At 42.0% G+C, this 22472-nt stretch overlaps 1 protein-coding gene and 1 pseudogene across 1 annotated transcript in view; one reads left to right on the top strand and one right to left on the bottom strand.

The window, feature by feature from the left end:
* The window catches only part of UQCC1 (ubiquinol-cytochrome c reductase complex assembly factor 1), a 145477-nt gene that overhangs the window by 63359 nt on the left and 59646 nt on the right, over positions 1–22472 (top strand). Inside the window, exon 7 of the mRNA XM_006144049.3 lies at positions 20128–20236. Within this exon, the coding sequence (XP_006144111.1) occupies positions 20128–20236 (109 nt within the window). The remainder of the gene's footprint in view (positions 1–20127; positions 20237–22472) is intronic.
* On the bottom strand, positions 11116–11510 carry LOC102474176 (2-iminobutanoate/2-iminopropanoate deaminase pseudogene; annotated as a pseudogene).

Here is a 22472-nt window from a genome sequence, read left to right as displayed (position 1 = left end):
AGATATCCTGCTGATTATCTATTTTTCTTTATCCTCTTGCTCCAGCTTTTTTCCCTGACATATAATGAGGGCACACTCAGCAGGGGTCCTCTCATCCAGCCAGACACCCATGTGATGATGGGTTACCTAAAGAAAGATGACAGGAAAAGGAGACTAGAAAGACTTAAACTCAATGAGGCTCAAGTGAAAAAAGCTGATATGTAAGTGTGGTAGGCAAGATGGTATTTGCCTTGCTTTTCAGAATTCATGCCCAGGGAGGGAAAATAATTATAGAAGCACATGGAAGTTGGAAGGAACCATAGAGTTTATGTAGGTCACATTATCTGAAGCAAGAAAACTGAGACTCAGAGGGGAGAAGTAATCTGTGCAAGACTACATAGCAAGGTGGTTATGGGGCTAGAGCTAGAAAGGGTGGTCGGCTGCATCCAAAGTTCCTTCAGCCCATGGTCTTACTCTGTGATTCTATGGCCTCCTCTGCAGTAGCATAATCAGAGAGCACTGTAATTGCTGTGTATTTTAGTTGAGCAAATTATTACCAGTATTTAAAACACAGTTGGTGTGCTTCTGCTAAACTGTCATATATTTATATTTTATTGTTATTTTCTAGGGTGTCAGATGCCTGATACATTCAATTCATGGTTTCTTGTAACCCTACTTCATGTCTGGTAAGTGAGTGATTTAAGTGAAGTCACTATAAATATATATATATATTTTTTTTTTTTAATTTTTTTTTTTTATTCACTTCTGACTTACACAGTATAGCCATTGGTGGGGCCAATTATATGAAATGGCAGTTGTTCAGGCATTAAAAACTGTTCCTTTCATTTTTAATAACTGGTGTCTTGAAGCACATTTTTATTAAAGGTCAAAGCATAGGCCCAGAAAGAAACTAATATTTGTAGGATTTTTTCAAGAACCCCTAACCCAGTGCACAATGCTATCAGTATCTCTAAGAGACTCTGTGAGAGTGGGTGGAAAGTTCTCTTCCTTGGCTGTTTTAGGAAAGTTCACATTTACGTAAAAGTGGTTTGAATTGTGAGAATCCGTGGTCATTTTCATTGCTGGTCATCAGAAACCTATAACAAATTATAGCACTGACATTTACGCCTGTACCTCTAAAATGTGCATACAGGTTAGATTCATGCCAGGTTTGTTGCATGTAAAAATATTTAACACCTTAAACAGTATATTTTTTCTTCAGCTGTGAAATAAGTAGCCAAAAATAATCAATTTTTCATCTAGTATTACACAGTATTAAAGGTCAGAAGGATATAGGAGAGTTGTTGAAGTGGGGGCTGGGGAATGTATTTATTGAATTGCCAGATCTTGGGAAAGTAAATTCTGGAGAACTAAGTTTACTACTTTGACCATAGTGAGTATCTGCGGAACATAGGGAATAGTTGGCCCTGTCAAAAGGATCCTTGTTTAAGACTGCCTTTAGCTGAGTCTTTGCATATAGCAGTCTGACTGCTATATAAAGACTTTTTGGTTTTGATCACCGCTGAAATGTTTCTTCTGAACTCACATAGTCACTGAGCTTGACTAAGGGCCTAAGGTGGCAATTTATTTAATGTTATTTCTTTCTAAGCTGGTAGTTTATTGAGTGCACACTATATCCTGGGCACTTTGTTGGGAACTAGGCATAGTTCTCAAGAAGTTTACATAGTGAGGGAGATAAGAGGCATAAAATGGTCAATTAGAAATTGGAATAGCTGGGACTAGCAGTTGGTGTAATGACTATATCGCTAGACTGCCATGTAGTTGACCATGGTTCGAGTCCCAGACCTGGAGGCTTAAACTCATGCCAGGCGCACGTGTGTGTGTGCCCAAGATCCCGAGAGGAGACTGGAGAAGGGATTGCGGCGTGGCCATCCCCCTTGGGGGAGGGAGTGATTTCTTGCTTTCTGTCTCTCTGTCTCTCTCTGTCTTTCTGGCGAGCGCATGTACCCTATAGCAAAAACCTCCCTCCCCCCCAAAAAAAAAAATTGGAATAGCTAAGTTCTATAATAAATGTGAGTAAATAGAGCTTGTAGGATCATAGAGGAAGCTGCAGCTACCAAAACCCTTATTAATTTGAAATGTGCCATGTATTTTCGTCAGGCAGCTGAGAAGGCACATTACCTTCCTGCTGTCTTAATGGTGAAGGTTAGGAAAAGGGTTCAGGGAGGAAGTTGGATATATTAAGGGGAAAACTACTTTCTCAACAGGGAGGACTGCAAAGGTGGCACTGTAGAATTACTCACCAAGAGGTGGGAGGGTTGAGAGAAGGCTAGACTGTTCCCAGAGGAGCTCAAAGATAATATTCAGAACCTGTATGAAAGACTCTTTCTTGCCTATATAGCTAGAGGTATCAGAGTATTAGAGGGAGTGGATGGCAAAATAAAATATATAATCCTTGTGACCACATCCCAAGGTCAATACCTGACTAATAGCAGCTGGGAGAACCTTGAAACTACTTATAGTTCTTTAAAGTTTCCAAACTGCCTGCTGAGTTGTGCTTGCTGAGGTTGGTTTAATTTTTCAAGAGGAGTGGGGCGTACCACCCCCAGTTAAGTAGGGGGAGGGAGACTGTGTGATTCAAATCAACACTTGGTCTATCCTTCACCTTCTTCCTCCTTTCCCCTTAGTTCTGATGATCTGCTGGCTTTGAGGGAATGAATGAATAGCTTCTCAGTTTGAATCAACAAACTCTTTCTGAGGACCTACTGTGTATTCAAGACCATAGGGCATTGAATAGAAGGATATGGCTGTGGGGTAGAGGTGACATTTGACTTGGGTGAATAGACTTTTTTTTTTTTAGTGAGAATTATTTTATTATTATTAATTTGATCAGAGAGGGACAGAATGAGAAAGAGAGAGGGAAAGTGAGAAAGCAAGCTACGAGATCCGGGAATCGAACCACAGTCCATCATGTGGGAATCCGGCATCCTCAACCTCTACGCCACCTGCTGGCTTTGGGTGAATAGACTTTTCATCAGAAAAAGGGAGAGTATTTTTCACTGAGGGAATATTAAGAGCAAAAGATGGATTATTATGTACAAGAACATGGAGTATTTGAGAGCTGCCTGTTGTCTGGAGTGTCTGGGGCAGATTTATGGAGGAATGTAGTGAAAGGGTCCTCAGAAAATTAGTTTGGCGCCCAAACATGCTGTGATTCCCCAAGAAGAATTAGGCAACTCTCCTTTCTACCTGCAGAGAGTGTTAGGAGGAGTGGTGGATCCTCTCCAAGGCTATGGAGATGGTAGGTTGTTTTATCCCTGTTCTCTTAGCCTGAAGCTTCAGGAGGGTAACTGAGGGATAGTCAAAGTGAAACAGCAGGACCCACAGGTTGAAATACCTCTTGGAGATGGTAGTGTGGAGGAGAGAAGGGGAGACTTAGAAAACAGTCATAAAATAGAAATAACCCCCTCTTCACAAAAACAAAAACAAAAATAAAAGCACACTTCCTGATAAACAAAAAAATACTCTGGTGGCAGACTCTTCAGAATACTTGCTTTGGTTCCCAAGGGTGTTACCTTGTTGGTTTTTGGAGTAGGGGCAAGATTTCTCATATGCTTTTATTCCCTGGAGAAAGTGTTGATGTTTCACTTACCTTGTCTGCCTTTTCTAGTTTTACAGTTTTTCTATGGATTGGGATTTAGAACTGGGACTTCCCCCTCCAGTTCGTCAGGGACTGTTATCGGTTGTGTATTCATGTGAATTTGCAGCTGCAATGACTATGTGTCCATTGTCTTTGTTGAACAAGATTAGTGTTTACTGTGGCTGCTGAAAACTTGCCGAGCTGTCCAGCATTCCCATGTGGACTTGATAAAAGCAGGCCTCCTCCTCTCTTCCCTATCTTGGCCAGTGGTATTGTGCCCACATCAGAAACTCAGAAGTCCTCTTTGACTTTGCCCTTACCCTCTGCACCTGATCAATCATCAGTTATCTAACCAGAATTTTCTGACTCTTAACCTATAGTAACAAGTGCATTTTATTTTGTAACCCAGAACACACACATATATATAATATAAAGTGGATTTTTAAAAAGAATTATTTATTTAATTTTATTAATTATTATTGTTTTAAAATTTGCTATAAGGCATATATGTTAACCAGAAAGAGAGAGAGAGAAAATGAGAAAGCAAGACACCAGGTCTGGGACTCAAACCATAGTCGGCCAGGTAGGAGTCCAGCATCCCAACCACCATACCACCTGCTGCTGGCCCCTTGGTACTAAAGCTTTATAAAACTTATCTTTATGGTGTCAGATAGTTTCTGATATTTCCTATTCCATTTGAATTATTATTTTTTTAAATTCTTGATAAAGTATATGTGCACCTATGTGAGAAAGAGAAGAAAGTACCCTTCCCATGGTCTGGTCATGCAGCGATTCCTTTCCCCCAGTCCTCCAGCCTATTGGATCCTGGGCACTTGTGTGCATGCCTGGCATGATTCAGACTGACCAGTCTGAGGATTTGAACCACAGTGACTTTGTGTGATCTTGTTTCTCTTGAGCAGTGCATTACTGCTATGCCATGGAGTTGGATTCAACCTCATAGTGGGTTAGTGTTGTGCGTTAGGAGCTGGATCCCATGTGGCCCCCTGCAGTTCAGTTGTAACCCCAATAGTTTAAAAAACATGCCAGGCACGTGTGTGTGTGTATGCTCAGAATCCTGATGTGATGGAGGCATGATCACACTCCACCCACTAAGAGGAAAGTGAGACTGAAGTAGGGACTGAGGGGAACCAGCAGGTGTTGTAATGGGTATGTCACTGGATCCTCACATAGTCGACTGCAGTTTGAGTCCCAGACCTTGCGATTTAAATTCATGCCAGGTGCGCATGCATGTGTGTGTGTGTGTGTGTGCCCAAAATTCTGAGAGGAGATTGGAGGAGAAGAGATTACACATGGCCGTCCCGCTGGGGTGGGGGTGGGGGTATGATTTCTTATTTTGTCTCTGTCTCTCTAATGAATGCACATGCACTATAGCAAAAGTCTCTCAAAATAAAAAAAAAGAGGATTGAGGCATGACCATTTCCCCCGACATGCTTTCTCACTTTCTTTTTCTGTCTGTGGTGAATGCATGTGCCCTATAGCAAACATTTAAAAAGAAATAAAGAAAGCCAATGGAATGGGGAGAAGGAAGCCAGATGCTAAAGACCTGATATCATGAATTTTTTTTTTTTTAAGAGGTTTGTGCTATGGGGCACATGTGCTGGTCAGAAAGACAGAGAGACAGAAAACAAGAAATCACCCCCAGGGAGGATGGCCATATCGCAATCCCTTCTGCTCCATTTTCCTCTCAGGATCTTGGGTACACATGCACATAGGCCCAGTGTGAGTTTAAGCCACCGGGTTCAGGACTCGAACTGTGGTCGCACTACATGTGAGTCCAGTGACATAGCCACTACACCAACTGCTGGTCCCAAATTTTTTTTTTAAAGAATTATGTATTTAATTTATTCATTCATTTTATTTTAATTTGATCAGAGAGACACAGCGAGAGAGAGGGAAAGTGAGAAAGCAAGCCACCAGGTCCAGGACTAGAACCATATGGGAGTGTTCAGCGCCTCAACCACCATGCTACCTGCTGGCCCCCAATTTATTTTTTAATGTGTAATTTGCATTTTATTTTTTCCCAGGGGACAGTTCTTCAGTCCTTAAAGACTCAACTTCTTACATGGGCTTTGGTGGAGGGTGAGGGGCAGCCCCCACAGGTCTAAATCGGGTTGGGAGTATTCGGTCCTTCTGAGCTTCATGAGATCAGTTCCTGACTACCTTGCTATAAATGGCGTAACTCACACAGTAATGTAGCTTCACATATAGCTTGGGGAGCATATAGGCATGGAAGACACTTGGTTCGGAGATGTTCCTGATGGCTGAGGCCTCTACTATGTTTCTGGTGGTGAACTTCTAAAAGCCTTGTCCTTGGCCACGTAGCTGGCGCAGTTAGTGCTGCGAAGAGGCCACACATAGCCACGGCTCTTGTTCCTTTTCTTCATCATCTTGGAAGTGAAGCCGTGAGAGGGCAAAATTTTTTCTTTTAATTGTTAGAGAGCACATGTACTTACTACAGAGAGAAAGAGAGAGGAAGCACCCCTCAGTGGATGCTTTCTCAAACTCTGTATATGTTTACATATATTATCTCACACAGTCTCACAACTATTATATCCCCATTTTACATATGAGGGTTCAGAGGCTTAGAAGTCAGAGAACTTGCCTTAAAAAAGCGAGGTAGTGTATGATAGAGTAGGGATTCAAGTGTGAATCTGCCTAAAAACATAGCAGACATTACTGATCACCAGCTATGATGGGCACTGTGTTTCTTGGTACTCATTATCAGTGTCCTGGGAGAGGCAGCGTGTAAACCTGAAAATAGTACAGGTTGATGTACAGATCTTATGGGGACACAGGGGAAGGGAGTGTTGCCTGAGGATAGTCAAGGAAAGCAGTTACATTGCCTTCTGGGGGCTAGACCCAGGGGACACGAGCTGAGGAATTTTTAGGAGGGAAAAAAGTCATTGCAAACTACTTTTTTAAAAATAAGATTTATTTAAATTTTATTTATTATTATTCTTCAATTTTGACCAAAGAATGACAGAAAGAAAGAGTGAGAAGGCAAACCACCAGGTCCAGGACTCGAACCATAGTTGGCCATGTGGGAATCTACCACCACGTCACTTCCTAGCCCTGCAAACTACCTTTTGAAGAACTTTTTTTTTTTTTTTTAAGAGAGATTTTTGCTATAGGGCCACTAGAAAAACAGACAGAAAGTGGGAAATCAAATCACACCATCCCCCACCCCATCCCCCCAGAGTGGTGGTGGCCATGACAAATCCCTTCTCCTCCATTCTTCTCTCGGAATTTTGGGTATGCATGCACATGTGCCCAACGTGAGTTTTAGGTCACTGGGTCCCAGGACTCAAACTGCGGTTGACCACATGGGAGTCCAACTACATAACCATTATGCCATTTACTGGTCCCAAGAACTTTCTTTTTAAAATGATGTTTAGGTGAAGGATGATATTTCTTTCACTTTTTTTGTTACTTTTTTTTTTTTGGAGAGATTTTTGCTATAGGGCGCATGCGCTCGCCCGATAGACAGAGAGAGACTGAGAGACAGAAAGCGAGAAATCACCCCCCCAGGGGGGATGGCCACGCCGCAATCCCTTCTCCTCCATTTTCCTCTCGGGATCTTGGGCACGCACGCACATGCGCCCGGTGTGAGTTTTAAGCCACTGGGCCCGGGACGCAAACTGCGGTCGACTACGTGGGAGTCCAGTGACATAGCCATTACACTAACTGCTGGCCCCCACTTATTTTTTATTGCCAGAGGGCACATGTGCTTACTAAAGAGAGAAACACCCCTTAATGTGACATGATCACACTGCAATCTTTTTTCCTCCATTTCTCCCTCCCTCCAGGATTTTGGGTATGCATGCACACATGACTGGCATGTCTCTCAAGCCACTGGGGCTGGGATTTGAGCCCTGGTGGGTCATGTGGGATCCAGCTCCCAACATCCAGCTCCAGTACTTAACCAGTGCACCATGGAGCCAACCCCTTTATAAGAAGTTTTGAGTGAAAAAGAAAGATGAAAGGATGATCACTAGAGGGAAAAACAGGATAGAGGGAAGCATTTCGTTGTTTAAGATGGAGCAACATTAGAATTTTTTTTTTTTTTTTGAGAGGTTTTTGCTATAGGGCATGTGTGCTTGCCAGAAAGACAGAGACAGAGAGACAGAAAGCAAGAACTCACCCCCCAGGGGGCATGGCCACGCTGCAATTCCTTCTCCTCTATTCTCCTTTTAGGATCTTCGGCATGCACACACACACACACACACACACACACACACACACACCTGCACCCACTCCCACACACACACACACACACCCACACCCCTGACGTGAGTTTAAGCCACCGGGTCTGGGACTTGAACTGTGGTTAACTACATGGGAGTCCAGCGACATAGCCATTATGCCAACTGCTGGTTCCCATTGGAATGTTTTTAAAAGATGAAGGAAAGAAGCCTCTGGGAATGAAGAGAAGTGAGGGGGTGGAAAGGGGTTGGAATGCAGACTAGTGTAGTCTCCGTCCAGGCAGACAGTGGCGGCCTTTGCTAGAGAGCTCTTTAAAATCACCACAGGAGTTTTGATAGCTGTAGGGCATTTGGGCTCCTGCAGATTCTAACAGTTCCAGACCTGCTATATATGGTGAACCCCAGCCGTGTGCACATCCTCTTTCTCCCTCTCTCAGCCATAACTGCTTTGTTCAAATGCTGATATAGGTAGTATTTTTGCCCAAACTAAAGACCTGTGCAGGAGCATTTTAGCAATATTGCATAACCTAAGTGCACTGGTACTGGCTACCCAGGAGCTTATTCTTTAGAGTGGATGTGACAGGCAGGCTATGGGCCAGGTGTAGTTCTCAGAGGATCACTGTCAGGTGAGATGGCTTCAGGAAGTGCCTCACTCATTTGTCTGTTTGCCCAGACGGTCCTGTGGCCCCCATGCTCCCCGCAGAAGTGTTAGATTTCACGGGGTGAGAGTTTAGGTAGCCAGGTGTAGATGGCCATCTACACAACTTTGGGAAAGGTTAGTGTGCCAGCTCAGGAATCAATAAACTCCTTCATTAGCACACTGCTGGGGCTTGAGCACGGCCATGTAGGCTCTGCTTTTTTGGCTTCAGCTGGTGACAGAGTAAGGGAAACAAGCTGTGTGAAAGTCCCCTTTGGGATTCCTTCATAGCAGCCAGAGTGACCAACTTGCCTCAGTGCCTACCAGTCTTCACTGAATTTAAAATCAGTTCAGCTCTAAGCATGGTATAAACTACCATGTGGGAGAAACAAGGCCAAGACACAACTGGCATTGTCGGAGGGCGGAAATGGCGTGAGCGAGACAGCATGCTCAGAGCTGCCAGTACATGGCAGGAGGTCAACATCAGGAATAACAAGAATTCTCTTCTACGTTTAGGCAGAGAGGAGGAAACCATGGCTAGGAAACCAGCCTGTTCCTCTCAACTCTGCAGACAGTGTTGTTGTCTTCCTACTTGTCCTGTGCTGTGCTGTCAACTGAATGGGGGAAGTCTTATGGGAGAGACTGGTTTCAGGAGATAGGTGGGAGCTCAGGCTTCATCCCTGCTCCTCTCTTCTCCACTGTACTGTCTTAGGTTATTGAACCTTAATTTTCTTTACTGTGAAATGGAAACAGTTATAATGGATACTTGATTGCGTAGATTGAGAGATAATGAATGCAAATACATCTCCCAGGGACACGTCTCATATTATAGGACTTAATGGTAATGACCCTTATTATTATTTGCCATGAGGCAGAACTGGCATCTTTAGCTTTTTATTATTTGGGACTCCTGGTCAGTGAGTTTTTTTTTTTTTTTTTTTCCATTTCCCTTGTCTTTGTTTGCCTTTTAGAGATATTAGGGAGTCATTAGACTAAAACTTGAACACTTAGTTTTTCCTCTACTTTGCTAGGTAGGTTATTTGCCTTCCTTATATGTAAAAGAGATCAGTATTATTTATGAGCCACTGGAATCACTGAGAGACAAGGATAGTACTGTGAAGCTTAAAACCTCAATAATAAATTGTGGGTTTAAGAACATCATCAGACTTGAGAGAGGTAATTGGAATTGCTCCTAGACAGAGTAGTTTATGCACATATTAAGTCTATACTGAGAGCAGGTGCTTAGTAAATACTTGTTAAATGAATGAATACATTAATTATTTAATACAGGAATCTTTTTATTACCAAGTTGTCTCTTTTACAGTTTATTTTGCCTTCTTTTTGGCCAGAGGGCATGTGTTTTTTGCCAGAGACAGAGAAAGCATGAGAGGGGAAAAGTACCTTCCAATAGGGTATAGTCATGCTGCAATCCCTTCTCCATTTCTCTATCCTGTCAGAATTTTAGGCATGCATGCACAGGCATCTTGCATGTTTTTCAAGCTGCCTGTGTCAGAATTCAAACTACACTGTCAGCCATGTAGGCTCTGGCTCCCTTTACCACTAGACCATGGGGTCTGTTTTGCATTCTTTTTTTTTTAAATTATTTTATTTAATTTTATTTATGCATCATTTATTTTCATTTGATCAGAGGGAGACAGAGAGAGAGAGAAAGTGAGAAAGCAAACCACCAGGTCCGGGACTTGAACCATGGTCGACGATATGGGAGTGTCCAGTGCCTTAACCACCACGCCAGCTGCTGGTCCCATGTTTTGCATTCTTAAGGGCAATTTGTATTATGTTTTAGTTTGTCATTCCCATCCCCTTCTCTGTCTCCCACCCCACTTCTGCCAAGCAATCTCAAATTATGAAATTTAATAGTGGCAAAATGCAATTTAAAAAATGGTACATATAATTGATTTCCATTAGAAAAATTTTAGCTATACAAAGTTTGGGCCATATTCTTTTTCTGTATATCTACCATTTAAGTTTAATAATTTTACTCAAGTAAAAACAGAATCACATATCTGACACGAGAATGAAATATTTCACATCATTAAATTAATAGGATTTATCTAAACTAGGTGTGCTCTTGATTATTTCTCAGGAACAATAAACTCTTCTTTCCTACATGTTATTTCCCTTTTATTTATTCAAGTAACTATGTAACGAGTTTCTGTTCTACATTTAGTAATACAGATGTACATTAAGTGTAATTTAGAACATTATGACGGTACTCATTATTTAACCTTCAATTCACATTCAACTCACCCTATTATATTGGTATTTCCATAATAACTTCAGATATTTCAATCAGACTTATACTTTCATCAGTTGTAAAAATTAAGGGACCAGCAGTTAGCGTAATGGCTATGTCGCTGGACTCCCACGTAGTCGACCGCGGTTCGAGTCCCGGACCCGGTGGCTTAAACTCACGCCGGGCGCGTGTGCGTGCGTGCCCAAGATCCCGAGAGGAGAATGGAGGAGAAGGGATTGCGGCGTGGCCATCCCCCCTGGGGGGTGATTTCCTGCTTTCTGTCTCTCTGTCTCTCTCTGTCTGTCTGGCGAGCGCACGCACCCTATAGCAAAAACCTCTCCAAAAAAAAAAAAAAAAATTAAGATGTCAATTTTAAAAACATAATGAGAGTTCCAGATTAAACAGCACTGACCCCTTACAGTCATGCGGTTGTGAGAGCTCCTTGGACAGTTTCTGTTTCAGTCTCAACTTGACCCCCTTCGGGCAAAGCAGCAAGCTGGGAAGCAGCTCTAGCAGGAAAGCTGCCCTTGAAATACTGTTTGTAGATTTCATTGACAGTACTGGTCATTTATGTCAGCCAGCAAAACAGTTGTTTTTACCACATCAGTGTAGTCACAGCCTACAGCTTTCAGAATCTCACCCATGTTTGTAAGGACTTGCTTAGCTGCTTTTGTCCGCTTCCTGCACAAACTGTCCCTTTGAAGGGTTTATGCCTAGCTGTCCTGAAATGTAAATGGTCCCGTAGACTAACACAGCTTGACTGTAGGAACCAATGGCCCCTGAGGCTTTTGCAGTGCTGATCACTTTTCTGATGAGGGATTACGTGACTAATTCTCACTTAGGGCCCCTTCCAGGAGAACAAGCCCCTATCTATAGAAAATGTAATTTTACTTCTCAACATTTAATTTAGGCATTTATTATGAGAAATGCATCCAGTGAATTAAAATACAGCTGTTCTGTTCTTTTGTTTTAGCTTAATATTCTCAATTGTGGAATATGTCCACTCAAACATTATTGTGTGTAGTCAGAATCTGTGACAAATGTTGGCTTTATTTTGCAATGGGTCCTAAAATCACCTTTTTAAAATTTTTTTTGGAGAGTTTTTTTTTGCTATAGAGCGTGTGCGCTCACCAGACAGACAGAGAGACAGAAAGTGAAAAATCACCCCAAGCCAGTAAGAATTTCACTAGCTCAGAGTTAAATGGAGCAGTGCATCTAAACCACTTAGCCTAATGCCCGGCATATAGTTATGTTAGCTATTAATTATTTTGTTTGTTTTTGCTCTTTAGGGCTTTTTGTTCATCTGTTTTAAGAGTTTTTCTGCTATCGGGCATGTGTACTCTCTGGAGAGACAGAGAGACAGGGAAACAGAAAATGAGAAGTCACTCCCTAGTGGGGATGGCCATGCTGCAGTCCCTTCTCCATTCTCCTCTTGGGATTTTGGGCATGCATGCACACACAATCTGGCGTGAGTTTTAAACCACTGCGTCTGGGACTCGAATCATGGTGAGCCTTGTGGGAGTCTAGTGACACAACCATTACACCATCTGCTGGCCCAGGTTTTTTTTTTTTTTTTTTTTTTTTAATTTTAAATTCATTTATGTCTTTCATGAGGTGGGGCCAGGGGAGAGAGAAAGACAGGTACCCTTAACAGGGTTTCCCCACACTCTGATTCCCCAGCCCTATAGCCAACCAGGATCATGGAGCATTCAGGTAGACCTTAGATCTAAACACAGGTCCTCCCACGAGGTTTCCAGTGTTGTAATGCAGTGTCCTATCACCTGGACCACCCTGGCTGGGCCTTGTTTGGCATTCTATTAGTCATTTTTAGAATAGCAAAAATGACCAAAGCTGAATTCATCCTAATCAAATGTTATCCTAAACATACTATATAAAATAGCAGGCCTGAATCTGTGATCTCTGATGTCCCAAAGAGGTTTCATTTCCATACTTTTTATAGCAGATGAAGTGTTTTGTCAATTTAAGAATAGTGTATAGAATGCTACCATTGTGAAAAGGGGAAAGAAAAAAGCTACCATTTATGTGAAAAAAAAAAAATATGTATACACATACATTTGTCTATGTAGAGTATGTGTGAAAGGATTCCTAAGAAACCTGTAACTATTGTGGTCTTAGGGAGAGGAACTGATTGGCTACAGGTAAAAAGGAGACTTAGTTTTTATTACTGTGTTCATGTGTCACCTATTCAGAACAGTTATCAAAGAAAGGAGTAGACTGAATGTGATAGTCTTCAAGGTCAGGCGGCCTAGGAATTGGCCTTCAGCTGCTTGTCTGGACATTCCAGGCAGCTGACTGTCCTAGCTGTATGCCTAGCCTTCAGCTCTGCTTTTCTCTTGAGAAGGTTAAACAAAAGTCACAACTAGACTGTTTTTCTGTCCTTAACTACCTAGAAAATTTGGTTTACAGACTCAAAGCAAAAGTCAGTTGAACTTCCATTTCGCTGAATATGGTGCTAGTGTGATTGGACAAACCTTGTGTGGATCTGAATCTCATTTCCTCAATAGAACTCATGAGAGTCTTCAGTATACTTCCTGTTGGTAGGAAGACTGTTTCTTTGTTTTCTAGAAACCTTTATGCATGCCTTGTGTACATTGCAAGAGAGAGGGAGAGAGAAGCACCCTTGATCAGGATCTTATTGTGCCATGATCTCCTTTCCTGAGCTCTTCAGCTCTTCAGAATCTTGGTCACCCACCTGTGCCTGGCATGCTTTCAGGCCAACCCAGGGAGCTGAACTTACCATTGGCTTGTGCTTCCAGCACTGCAGTCCTGTACATTGCTGAGTGCATTATCTAGCCTGGTTTGCTTTTGCAACTGTAACTCTTGATGTGTGATGAAATTTGCCATAGAGCTTTGCATTTGAAAGTGTTTTGAATCAGTCAAGTGTCTATTGAACTAATTAGGTACAGTGTTTTAGGAGTAATTAGAATTTACCCTCCTTTTAGGACCAGCAGGTGGCGTGGTGGTTAAGGGCGCTGGACTCCCACATGGCTGACCATGGTTCGAGTCCCAGACCTGGTGACTTTGCTTTCTCACTCCCCCCCTTCTTGCTCGCTCACTCTCTTTCTCTCTCCTTCTCCCTCTCCCCTTCCCTCCCTTTCTCGTCAAATTAAAATAAATAAATAAAAAATAAAGTCCAATAAAATAATAAAATAATTCTTTTTAAAAAAAAATTATCCTCCTTTCATTTACATTTACTTCAATTAATATTTTCCATATGGTTAGTATCAGTAAAATCAGGAGCAGGTTATAACAAACTTTGCTGGTTGCATATCTCTCAAAGGCAGGTTCAATCTTTATATGTTGGGACCAGCAGTTAGCATAATGGCTATGTCACTGGACTCCCATGTAGTCGACTGCGGTTCAAGTCTCGAACCCGGTGGCTTAAACTCAAGCCAGGCACGTGTGTGTGCATGCCCAAGATCCTGAGAGGAGAATGGAGGAGAAGGGATTGCGGCGTGACCATCTCTCCTGGGGGGTGATTTCTCACTTTCTGTCTCTCTGTCTCTCTCTGTCTTTCTGGCGAGCGCATGCACCCTATAGTGGGGGGAAAAGAAAAAAAAAACCTCTCCAATCTTTATATGTCTGGATCAGATTATTCTGAATACCATAGCTTTCCTAAAGTAAATCTTCACCAAATTTGTAATTTTCCAGCCCTGATGACTTTACTGTAATTACAGGTTCAAATCTGAGAAGAAAGGGTTAACTTCTTAGCAACTCATCTGTTCTCAGTGCCAGGGTTCTATTCATTACATCTCTTCTTCCCAGTGGCTTGCCATTTTCATTCATTGGCTCACCATTGCCTACTGAGTAAAGTACAGACGTTTTTTGGCGTGACATTTCAAAACCCTTTATGACTTTTCTTGATTTTTTTCTGCTTTTTATACACTGCCTTTCTACAAATTAGGTATTCATTGTTCCCTTAGCACATGCTTAACTCTTCCATGGCCCTGCCTTTACTTAGAATGGAGATTCCTTTTATTTTTTTGTCTCTACCTGTCCAACCTTAGCGCCTCCTTCTACGTCCCCAGGTACAATATTTAATTTTCCATGAAGCTTTCTCTGATCCCACTCAGTCACAAATAATCCTTTCAAACTCCATTGCACTTTCTCTTGGGACACTTAATGCATTTTCTTTTAGGGCTGTCTATATGTGATGTACTCCCCCTAGAGACTAAATGCTCCTTCAAAGCTGGGTTCTAGTTTTAGCCATCACTCTAGTTCCCACAGCCTTTGACCATGTATCTTCACACAATATGAGATCAATTTATGTTTACTAGGGAAAATATATATATTTTTTCATTACTGAATTAAATATCAGTTGCCATCTTGAAAATGTCTTCATTTTGCTTTATCTTTTCAACCCTGATAACCATTTAATCCAGTTGTTATCTGTAAGGGCTATAGAACAACTTGTGCCCTGAAATAACAACACTTCACTCCATGTTGATATAGTTAGAAAGTTTATGGTCTGAGAAAATCTGTGCCTTTTAAACCTTAGAGGGCAGGTGTATTAACAAACTACAGAATTTTCAAATAAATGAAGAATTCCATTACCTCACTATTGCTGCTGATGAATTGGCCTCTGACGACACTTAAGCATCAAAACATATGCAGCGTGTTTTCAGGTGAGAGACTGACATGAGTGGCTTGATTAACTTTTGGAAAAATCTTATGGAAAAGGGCTGTTGAACTTTGCTCAGTTTATTTCTATCTTGGAATAAGTTCTATATCAGTACAGTAGCCAATTTTTTTTTAAAGGTTTTTTTTTTTTTTTTTTTTTTCCACAGGTTGCTTCTGCTTGCCAAAGAGAGACAGTGAGAGGGAAAGTGAGAAATCCCTCCCCTGCACCAGGTTTCAAGGCCATGCAGCAATCCCTCTCCTCCATTCTTCTCCTGAGATTTTGGGCATCCATGCACACGCACCTGGTGTGATTTTCAAGTCGCCAGGCCCAGGACGCAAACCACAGTCAACCATGTGGGAGGCCAGCACCTTAACTACCATGCCACCTGTTAGCCTGCCAAATCGTTTTTTAGAGGTTTTTGCTATAGGGCCCGTGTGCTCACCAGAGAAAAGCCCCCCCCGGGGGGATGGCCATGCCACAATCCCTTCTCCTCCATTCTCCTCTCAGGATCTTGAGCACGCACGCACATGCAGCCAGCGTGAGTTTTAAGCCACCGGGTCCAGGACACGAACTGCGGTCGACTACATGGGAGTCCAGCGACATAGCCATTACGCTAACTGCTGGTTCCCCCAAATCTTTTTCTTTGTGACTTTTTTTTCTCTTGTCTCTAGGTGTTACTTCTTAGGCACTAACTGGGTTTATAAGTTACAAATTTAGACTCACATCATCAACAAATTCCACTACAGATCATACTGTCAGCCTCTGTCAATAGCTGAGTTCCCATCAAGCATTCACCTTTAAATAACAGGCAATATCTCTACAATGAGGTCATCTGTTTCCTCAATTGAATGTTCAGACATTTCTCTATTAGAAATTTTTGCCGCTCAGTTCATTTCTTCAATGTGTAAATCCTCCTTCTATTGCCCACTTACTGGTTCTGATTCTAACTCTTGGATAAAAAGTCAAATCACTTTTCTACAATGCTTAAAGCACATCTCCTTTTTTCTCCTGGTTTAACTATCTGGTTTTTCATCCTTCTTCTTGTCTTTTTTTTTTTTGGAGAGATTTTCACTGTAGGGCGCGTGCGCTCGCCAGACAGACAGAGAGAGACATAGAGACAGAAAGCGAGAAATCACCCCCCAGGGGGGATGGTCATGCCGCAATCCCTTCTCCTCCATTCTCCTCTCGGGATCTTGGGCACGCACGCACACGTGCCAGGCGTGAGTTTTAAGCCACCGGGTCCGGGACACGAACCGCGGTCGACTACGTGGGAGTCCAGTGACATAGTCATTACGCTAACTGCTGGTTCCCTTGTCTTTTAAAACATAAAGCTCAAAGCTCCAAGTAGATTCTGATCTGGTGAGTAAAGCAAGTCTCACTTTGCTCATTGAAGATGTTAGATTTACATTACTGTATCCAAAATCACATCAGTCTTTGGGACAACATTATCATCCTCTTGACTCCTACTGATCAACTTAAGCCTAGAAGACTTCTTCACACACAGGTAGGCGTTACTTATCTGTCATGTACTTTTTCCATTCTTGAAGACCCAAGTACAGAACCTTCCATTTATCCCTTTTCAGGTTCATCTTCAGTCTTTTGAAACAGCCTGTTACAGTATTTTTGGTTCATGGTTAGGTCATCCAACATATTTGTCCTCCTGCCCAATGTCTTGTCATCTGCAAGTTTGATAAGTATGTTTGCTTTTGTTCTAGTCATGAACAAAAGTGTTGAGGCAGGCCAGACTGGAGTCATTCCATTGTGCCATGCTGTTCTGGTAAATTGTAATGGGCAGGATTAATTATGTATGGAGATAGAATCATTAGTTTAGACTAAATATTTCACGAATATAACAGAAATTGTCTTTTAGGTAAGTGGTAGTCCTATTGTAGCTACTTGATAATTATTTAATGATAAATAATAAAAATAAGTATAGTTGTAAGAATGGAATTAGGAAATAGTTTAGAAAGTTCATGACCTCACTTATATTCTTATGTATGTTAAGCATGTAATATTAATTTTAAAAATATGGTTTAATTCTTATATTCTTAGGTTTTAAGCAGAGTCCTTTGGACCGATTAAAGACAGTGCAGTATAGGGGGTAGGGTCCTAAACGTGGCCTGTGATGTTTATTCATTTATTTATTCAGCAAATATATATTGAGTGTTTAAACTTTTGAGATACAGCATTGAAAAAAAAATAACTAGACAAACTAGACTTGAATCAGACCTGGTTAAGTTCTGCACATAGGGAGCCAGATCCCATGTGACCAACTGTAGTTTGAACCATGGTCTTGGTGGATTGAAAAGCACACCAGATATGTGTGCATGCTCAAAATCCTGATGGAATAAAGAAGTGGAGGAGCAAAGATTGCAGTGTGACTGTCTCCCACTGGGAGGTGCTTTCTCTCTCTCTGGTGAGCACATGCATTCTGAAGTCAAAACAACAAAACAAAAAACACTAAGTCTTTGCCTTCAGTGTAGCTTGCATGGTAGTGAGGAAAACAATTTGATAATTATGCAAATATAATCATTATACTTCTATGATTTATTTTCTGGACAAGTGTTATCCAGTAGAAATATAATGCAAGCCATATATGTATTGGAGTGTAGGAAAAGCCATGACTTTTTTTTAATGCAAAAATGCATCATGACTTTTCCAACCCAATCATTTAAAATTTCCCAGTATCGGGACCAGCAGTTGGCATAATGGCTGTGTCGCTGGACTCCCATATAATCAACCACGGGTCGAGTCCCAGATCTGGTGGCTTAAACTCACGCCAGGTGCGTGTGCATGCGTGCCCAAGATCCTGAGAGGAGAATGGAGGAGAAGGGATTAGGGCATGGCCATCCCCCCAGGGGATGATTTCTCACTTTCTGCCTCTCTGTCTTTCTCTGTCTTTCTGGCAAGTGCATGTGCCCTATAGCAAAAACCTCTCCAAAAAAATTTTTTTTTGGATGTTTAGTTTTTTTTTTTTTTTCTTTTAAGAGGTTTTTGCCTTAGGGTGCATGAGCCTGCCAGAGAGAAAGAGACAGACAGAAACAGAAAGAGAGAAAGTGAGAAATCACCCCCAGGGGACATCCACACCATAATCCCTTCTCTTCCATTGTCCTCCCCGATCTTGGGCATGCACACACACACACCCAGCTTGATTTTCAAGCCAGGTCCAGGACTTGAACTGTGGTTGGCCATGTGGGAGTCCAGCAATGTAGCCGCTATGCCATCTGCTGGTACCCTAGTTTCTGTGTTTTAAAACTCAAAAAGAAATTAAATTTAAAAATAGGTTTTATTAACCCAATGAATCCAATAAAAAAATTATTGAAGTATTTTAATACTTTTTCTTGAACTAAATCTTTAAAATCTTAACCCTTTACTGCGTCTTAATTTGGACCAGCCCACCCTACTTCTATTACTCATTTGCTGCAGAAAGCCAGTGGCTACTGTATTGGACAGCTCAGTTCTATACCTGCACAGACTACTATCTGGGGACCAGCAGTTAGTGTAATGGCTATGTTGTTGGACTCCCATGTAGTCAACCGTGGTTTGAGTTCCAGACCCAGTGGCTTAAACTCATACCGGGCGTGTGTGCGTGTGTCCCCAAGATCCTAAGAGGAGAATGGAGGAAAAGGGATTGCGCTGTGGCCATCCCCCCTAGGGGGGTGATTTCTTGCTTTCTGTCTCTCAGTCTTTCTCTGTCTTTCTGGCGAGCGCACACATCCTATTGCAAAAACCTCTCCAAAAAAAAAGACTACTATCTGGTGTTGGGCAAATTGCTTTGCTTCATTAGATCTCTTACTTTTACCAGTAAAATATTTTGCTGTAGAATATGTGCCCTCACTGCAGAGAGACACAGAGAAATCATCCCCCTGTGGAGATGGCCATGTTGCAATTCCTTCTCCTTCATTCTCTTCTTGGGTTTTTGGGCATGTATGCACATGCACCCTGCATGATTTTCCAGCTGCCTTAACCTTCACATCATCCGTTGGCCCAAGGTGCCCTAAATAATCTATATCTTGGTCTTGGTGGTACTTAAACAGGTATATATAATATATAAAAATTCATTAAGCTGGGGACCAGCAGGTGGTATAGTGACTAAGGTGCTGGACACTCCCACATGGCTGACCATGGTTCAAGTCCTGGGCCTGGTGGCTTGCTTTCTCGGTTTCCCTCTCTCTTTCTATCTCTCTTTGTGTCTTTCTCTGCTCAGATTAAGAATAAATGAATGGGGAACCAGCAGTTAGCGTAATGGCTATGTCGCTGGACTCCCACATAGTCGACCGTAGTTCGCGTCCCGGAGCCGGTGGCTTAAAACTCACGCCGGGCGCGTGTGCGTACGTGCCCAAGATCCCGAGAGGAGAATGGAGGAGAAGGGATTGCGGCGTGACCATCCCCCCTGGGGGGTGATTTCTCGCTTTCTGTCTCTATGTCTCTCTCTGTCTGTCTGGCGAGCGCACGCGCCCTATAGCGAAAAAACCTCTCCAAAAAAAAAAAAAAAAAAGCTGGTTTTAAAAAAATATATAAATAAATAAAAGAATAAATGAATGAATAAATAAAATTAAAAAGTAATTATAAAAAAATTCATTAAGCTGTGTGCTTAAAGATTTATGTACTTTGAAATCTCTATATTATACCTCAATAAAAGCTTTTTTTTAATTTAAGTAAGGTCAGTTAGTAAAAATTTGGTGCTGTTTGCTAAAGCACTCCTAAGTGAGCAAACCTTGAGTGGAAATATTTGACATTAAAAAATGCAAACAGCATTTTAATGTCTTTTTATGTCCTCTCTCTACCCAGGATGTGTCTGGTCCGAATGAAGCAGGAAGGCCGGAGTGGGAAATACATGTGTCGTATCATAGTTCATTTTATGTGGGAGGATGTTGAGCAGCGTGGCAGAGTCATGGGGGTAAGTGAATGCTGTCGGGTTCTGGACTGGGACAAGTCTGATGAGGACTGAAATTTCATCTATTCTACAGTGGTCTTGCTTTTAGATTTTTGTGCAATGCTGTCTAGTGTCAAGTGACAATTGAGCTATAGAAACTACTATGCCACAGATACTTTATGTGTTTGTACATATTATCGTAGTTCATCAGTGTGAGGACAGCCTGTGTATGGAGATGAGATTATAAAGTCTAAATCATGATGCTAGGAGGGGTAGATTTGGTGAATAAAAGTGAATCAAGGGACCAGCAGTTAGTGTAATGGCTATGTCACTGGACTCCCACGTAGTCGACCGCGGTTCGAGTCCCGGACCCGGTGGCTTAAACTCATGCCGGGCAGGTGTGCATGCGTGCCCAAGATCCTGAGAGGAGAATGGAAGAGAAGGGACTGTGGTGTAGCCATCCCCCCTGGGGGGTGATTTCTCGCTTTCTATCTCTGTCTCTCTGTCTGGCGAGCGCACGCTCCCTATAGCAAAGAAAAAAAAAGTGAATCAAATAATAATTAAGTTTAATTACATTTGTCTGTGGTGGAAAGTCAATATTTGAACTAGTTCTTAAGTTAGTTCTTTGGGGTTTTTTTTTTAGAGTTTTTGCCTTAGGGCGTGTGCACTCTCTAGAGAGACAGACAGACAGACAGACATAAACAGTGAGAAGGAAAGTGAGAAATCACCTACCAGAGGGATGGCCACACATTAGTCCCTTTTCCTCCATTCTCCTCCTGGGATCTGGGGCAGACACACACACACACACACACACACACACACACACACACAGCTGGTGTGATTTTCAAGGTGCCAGGTCTGGGACTCAAGCCCTATGGGAATCCAGCACGTTAACCACCATGCCACCTGCTGGCCCTTTTAAGTTAGTTTTTTGTTTTTTGTTTTGAGAGGTTTTTGCTATAGGGTTCCAGCACGTTAACCACCATGCCACCTGCTGGTCCTTTTAAGTTAGTCTTTTGTTTTTTGTTTTGAGAGGTTTTTGCTATAGGGTTCCAGCACGTTAACCACCATGCCACCTGCTGGTCCTTTTAAGTTAGTCTTTTGTTTTTTGTTTTGAGAGGTTTTTGCTATAGGGTTCCAGCACGTTAACCACCATGCCACCTGCTGGTCCTTTTAAGTTAGTCTTTTGTTTTTTGTTTTAAGAGGTGTTTGCTATAGGGCGTGTGTGCTCGCCAGACAGACAGAGAGAGACAGAAAGCGAGAAATCCCCCCCCAGGGGGGATGGCTACACCACAGTCCCTTCTCTTCCATTCTCCTCTCAGGATCTTCACCACACATGCACAAGCGCCTGGCTTGAGTTTAAGCCACTGGGTCTGGGACTTAAACCGTGGTCAACTACATGGGAGTCCAGCAACGTAGCTATTACGCTATCTGCTAGTCCCATCCTTTAAGTTAGTTTTGATGGAGAAACCCTGTATGGTGTCTGAACTGTCCTCGGGACCTGTAAAGCAAGCTCTTTGCTCACTAGTAACCTAGAAGATTTTGGCAAGATGTCTACTGAAAATGTACATTTGTGCATTTAATAATTAACCTGAGTAAGGGGAAATAGTGTATGTGTATGACACATGGAATGTGATAGCAATAGAAAAATGAAACCAAAATGTTAGAATGGAGTTGGTTATCTAATCAGTAATCTCTTGCTTTATGTGTGTTGTGTATTTTATATTAGTCTTGACCATATTTTTTGAATAATTATTTCATTGAACTTTATTAATTAATTTAAATTTGACCAGCGAAGGACAGAGAGAGAGAGTGAGAAAGCAAGTTGCCAGGTCCAGGACCTGAACCACTGTCGACCATGTGGGACTCCAGTGCCCTTAACCACCACACTACCTGCTGGCCCCCAGTCTATGCCATATTTTTAGGAGCTTGTAGAAGAGCAGCCAAAGCAGAATACCAGATTAGGTCATAAAATGGGTTAATTTGGTTTCTTTCATTACATGGCAAAGTTCTCCCTGTAGACTGTGAAGTAAACAAAGTTTATAGCTATAAAAGCTCTACATTCTCACAGATTAAAAACCAAACAGGGGGCCGGAAGGTGGTTGAAGGTGCTGGACTCCCACATGGCTGATTGCAGTTTGGGTCCTGGACCTGGTGGCTTGCTTTCTTGCTTCTCCTCTCTTTCTGTCTGATCGATCTGAAAAATAATAACAATAGTAATAAATAAAGTTAAATAAAATAATTCTTAAAAAAAAAAAAA

Source organism: Tupaia chinensis, unplaced genomic scaffold (genome assembly GCF_000334495.1).
Source record: "Tupaia chinensis unplaced genomic scaffold, TupChi_1.0 Scaffold000115_1, whole genome shotgun sequence".
Classification (NCBI taxonomy): domain Eukaryota; kingdom Metazoa; phylum Chordata; class Mammalia; order Scandentia; family Tupaiidae; genus Tupaia; species Tupaia belangeri.
The sequence above is the reverse complement of the archived record's forward strand: the minus strand, read 5'-3'. Positions and strand labels throughout refer to the sequence as shown.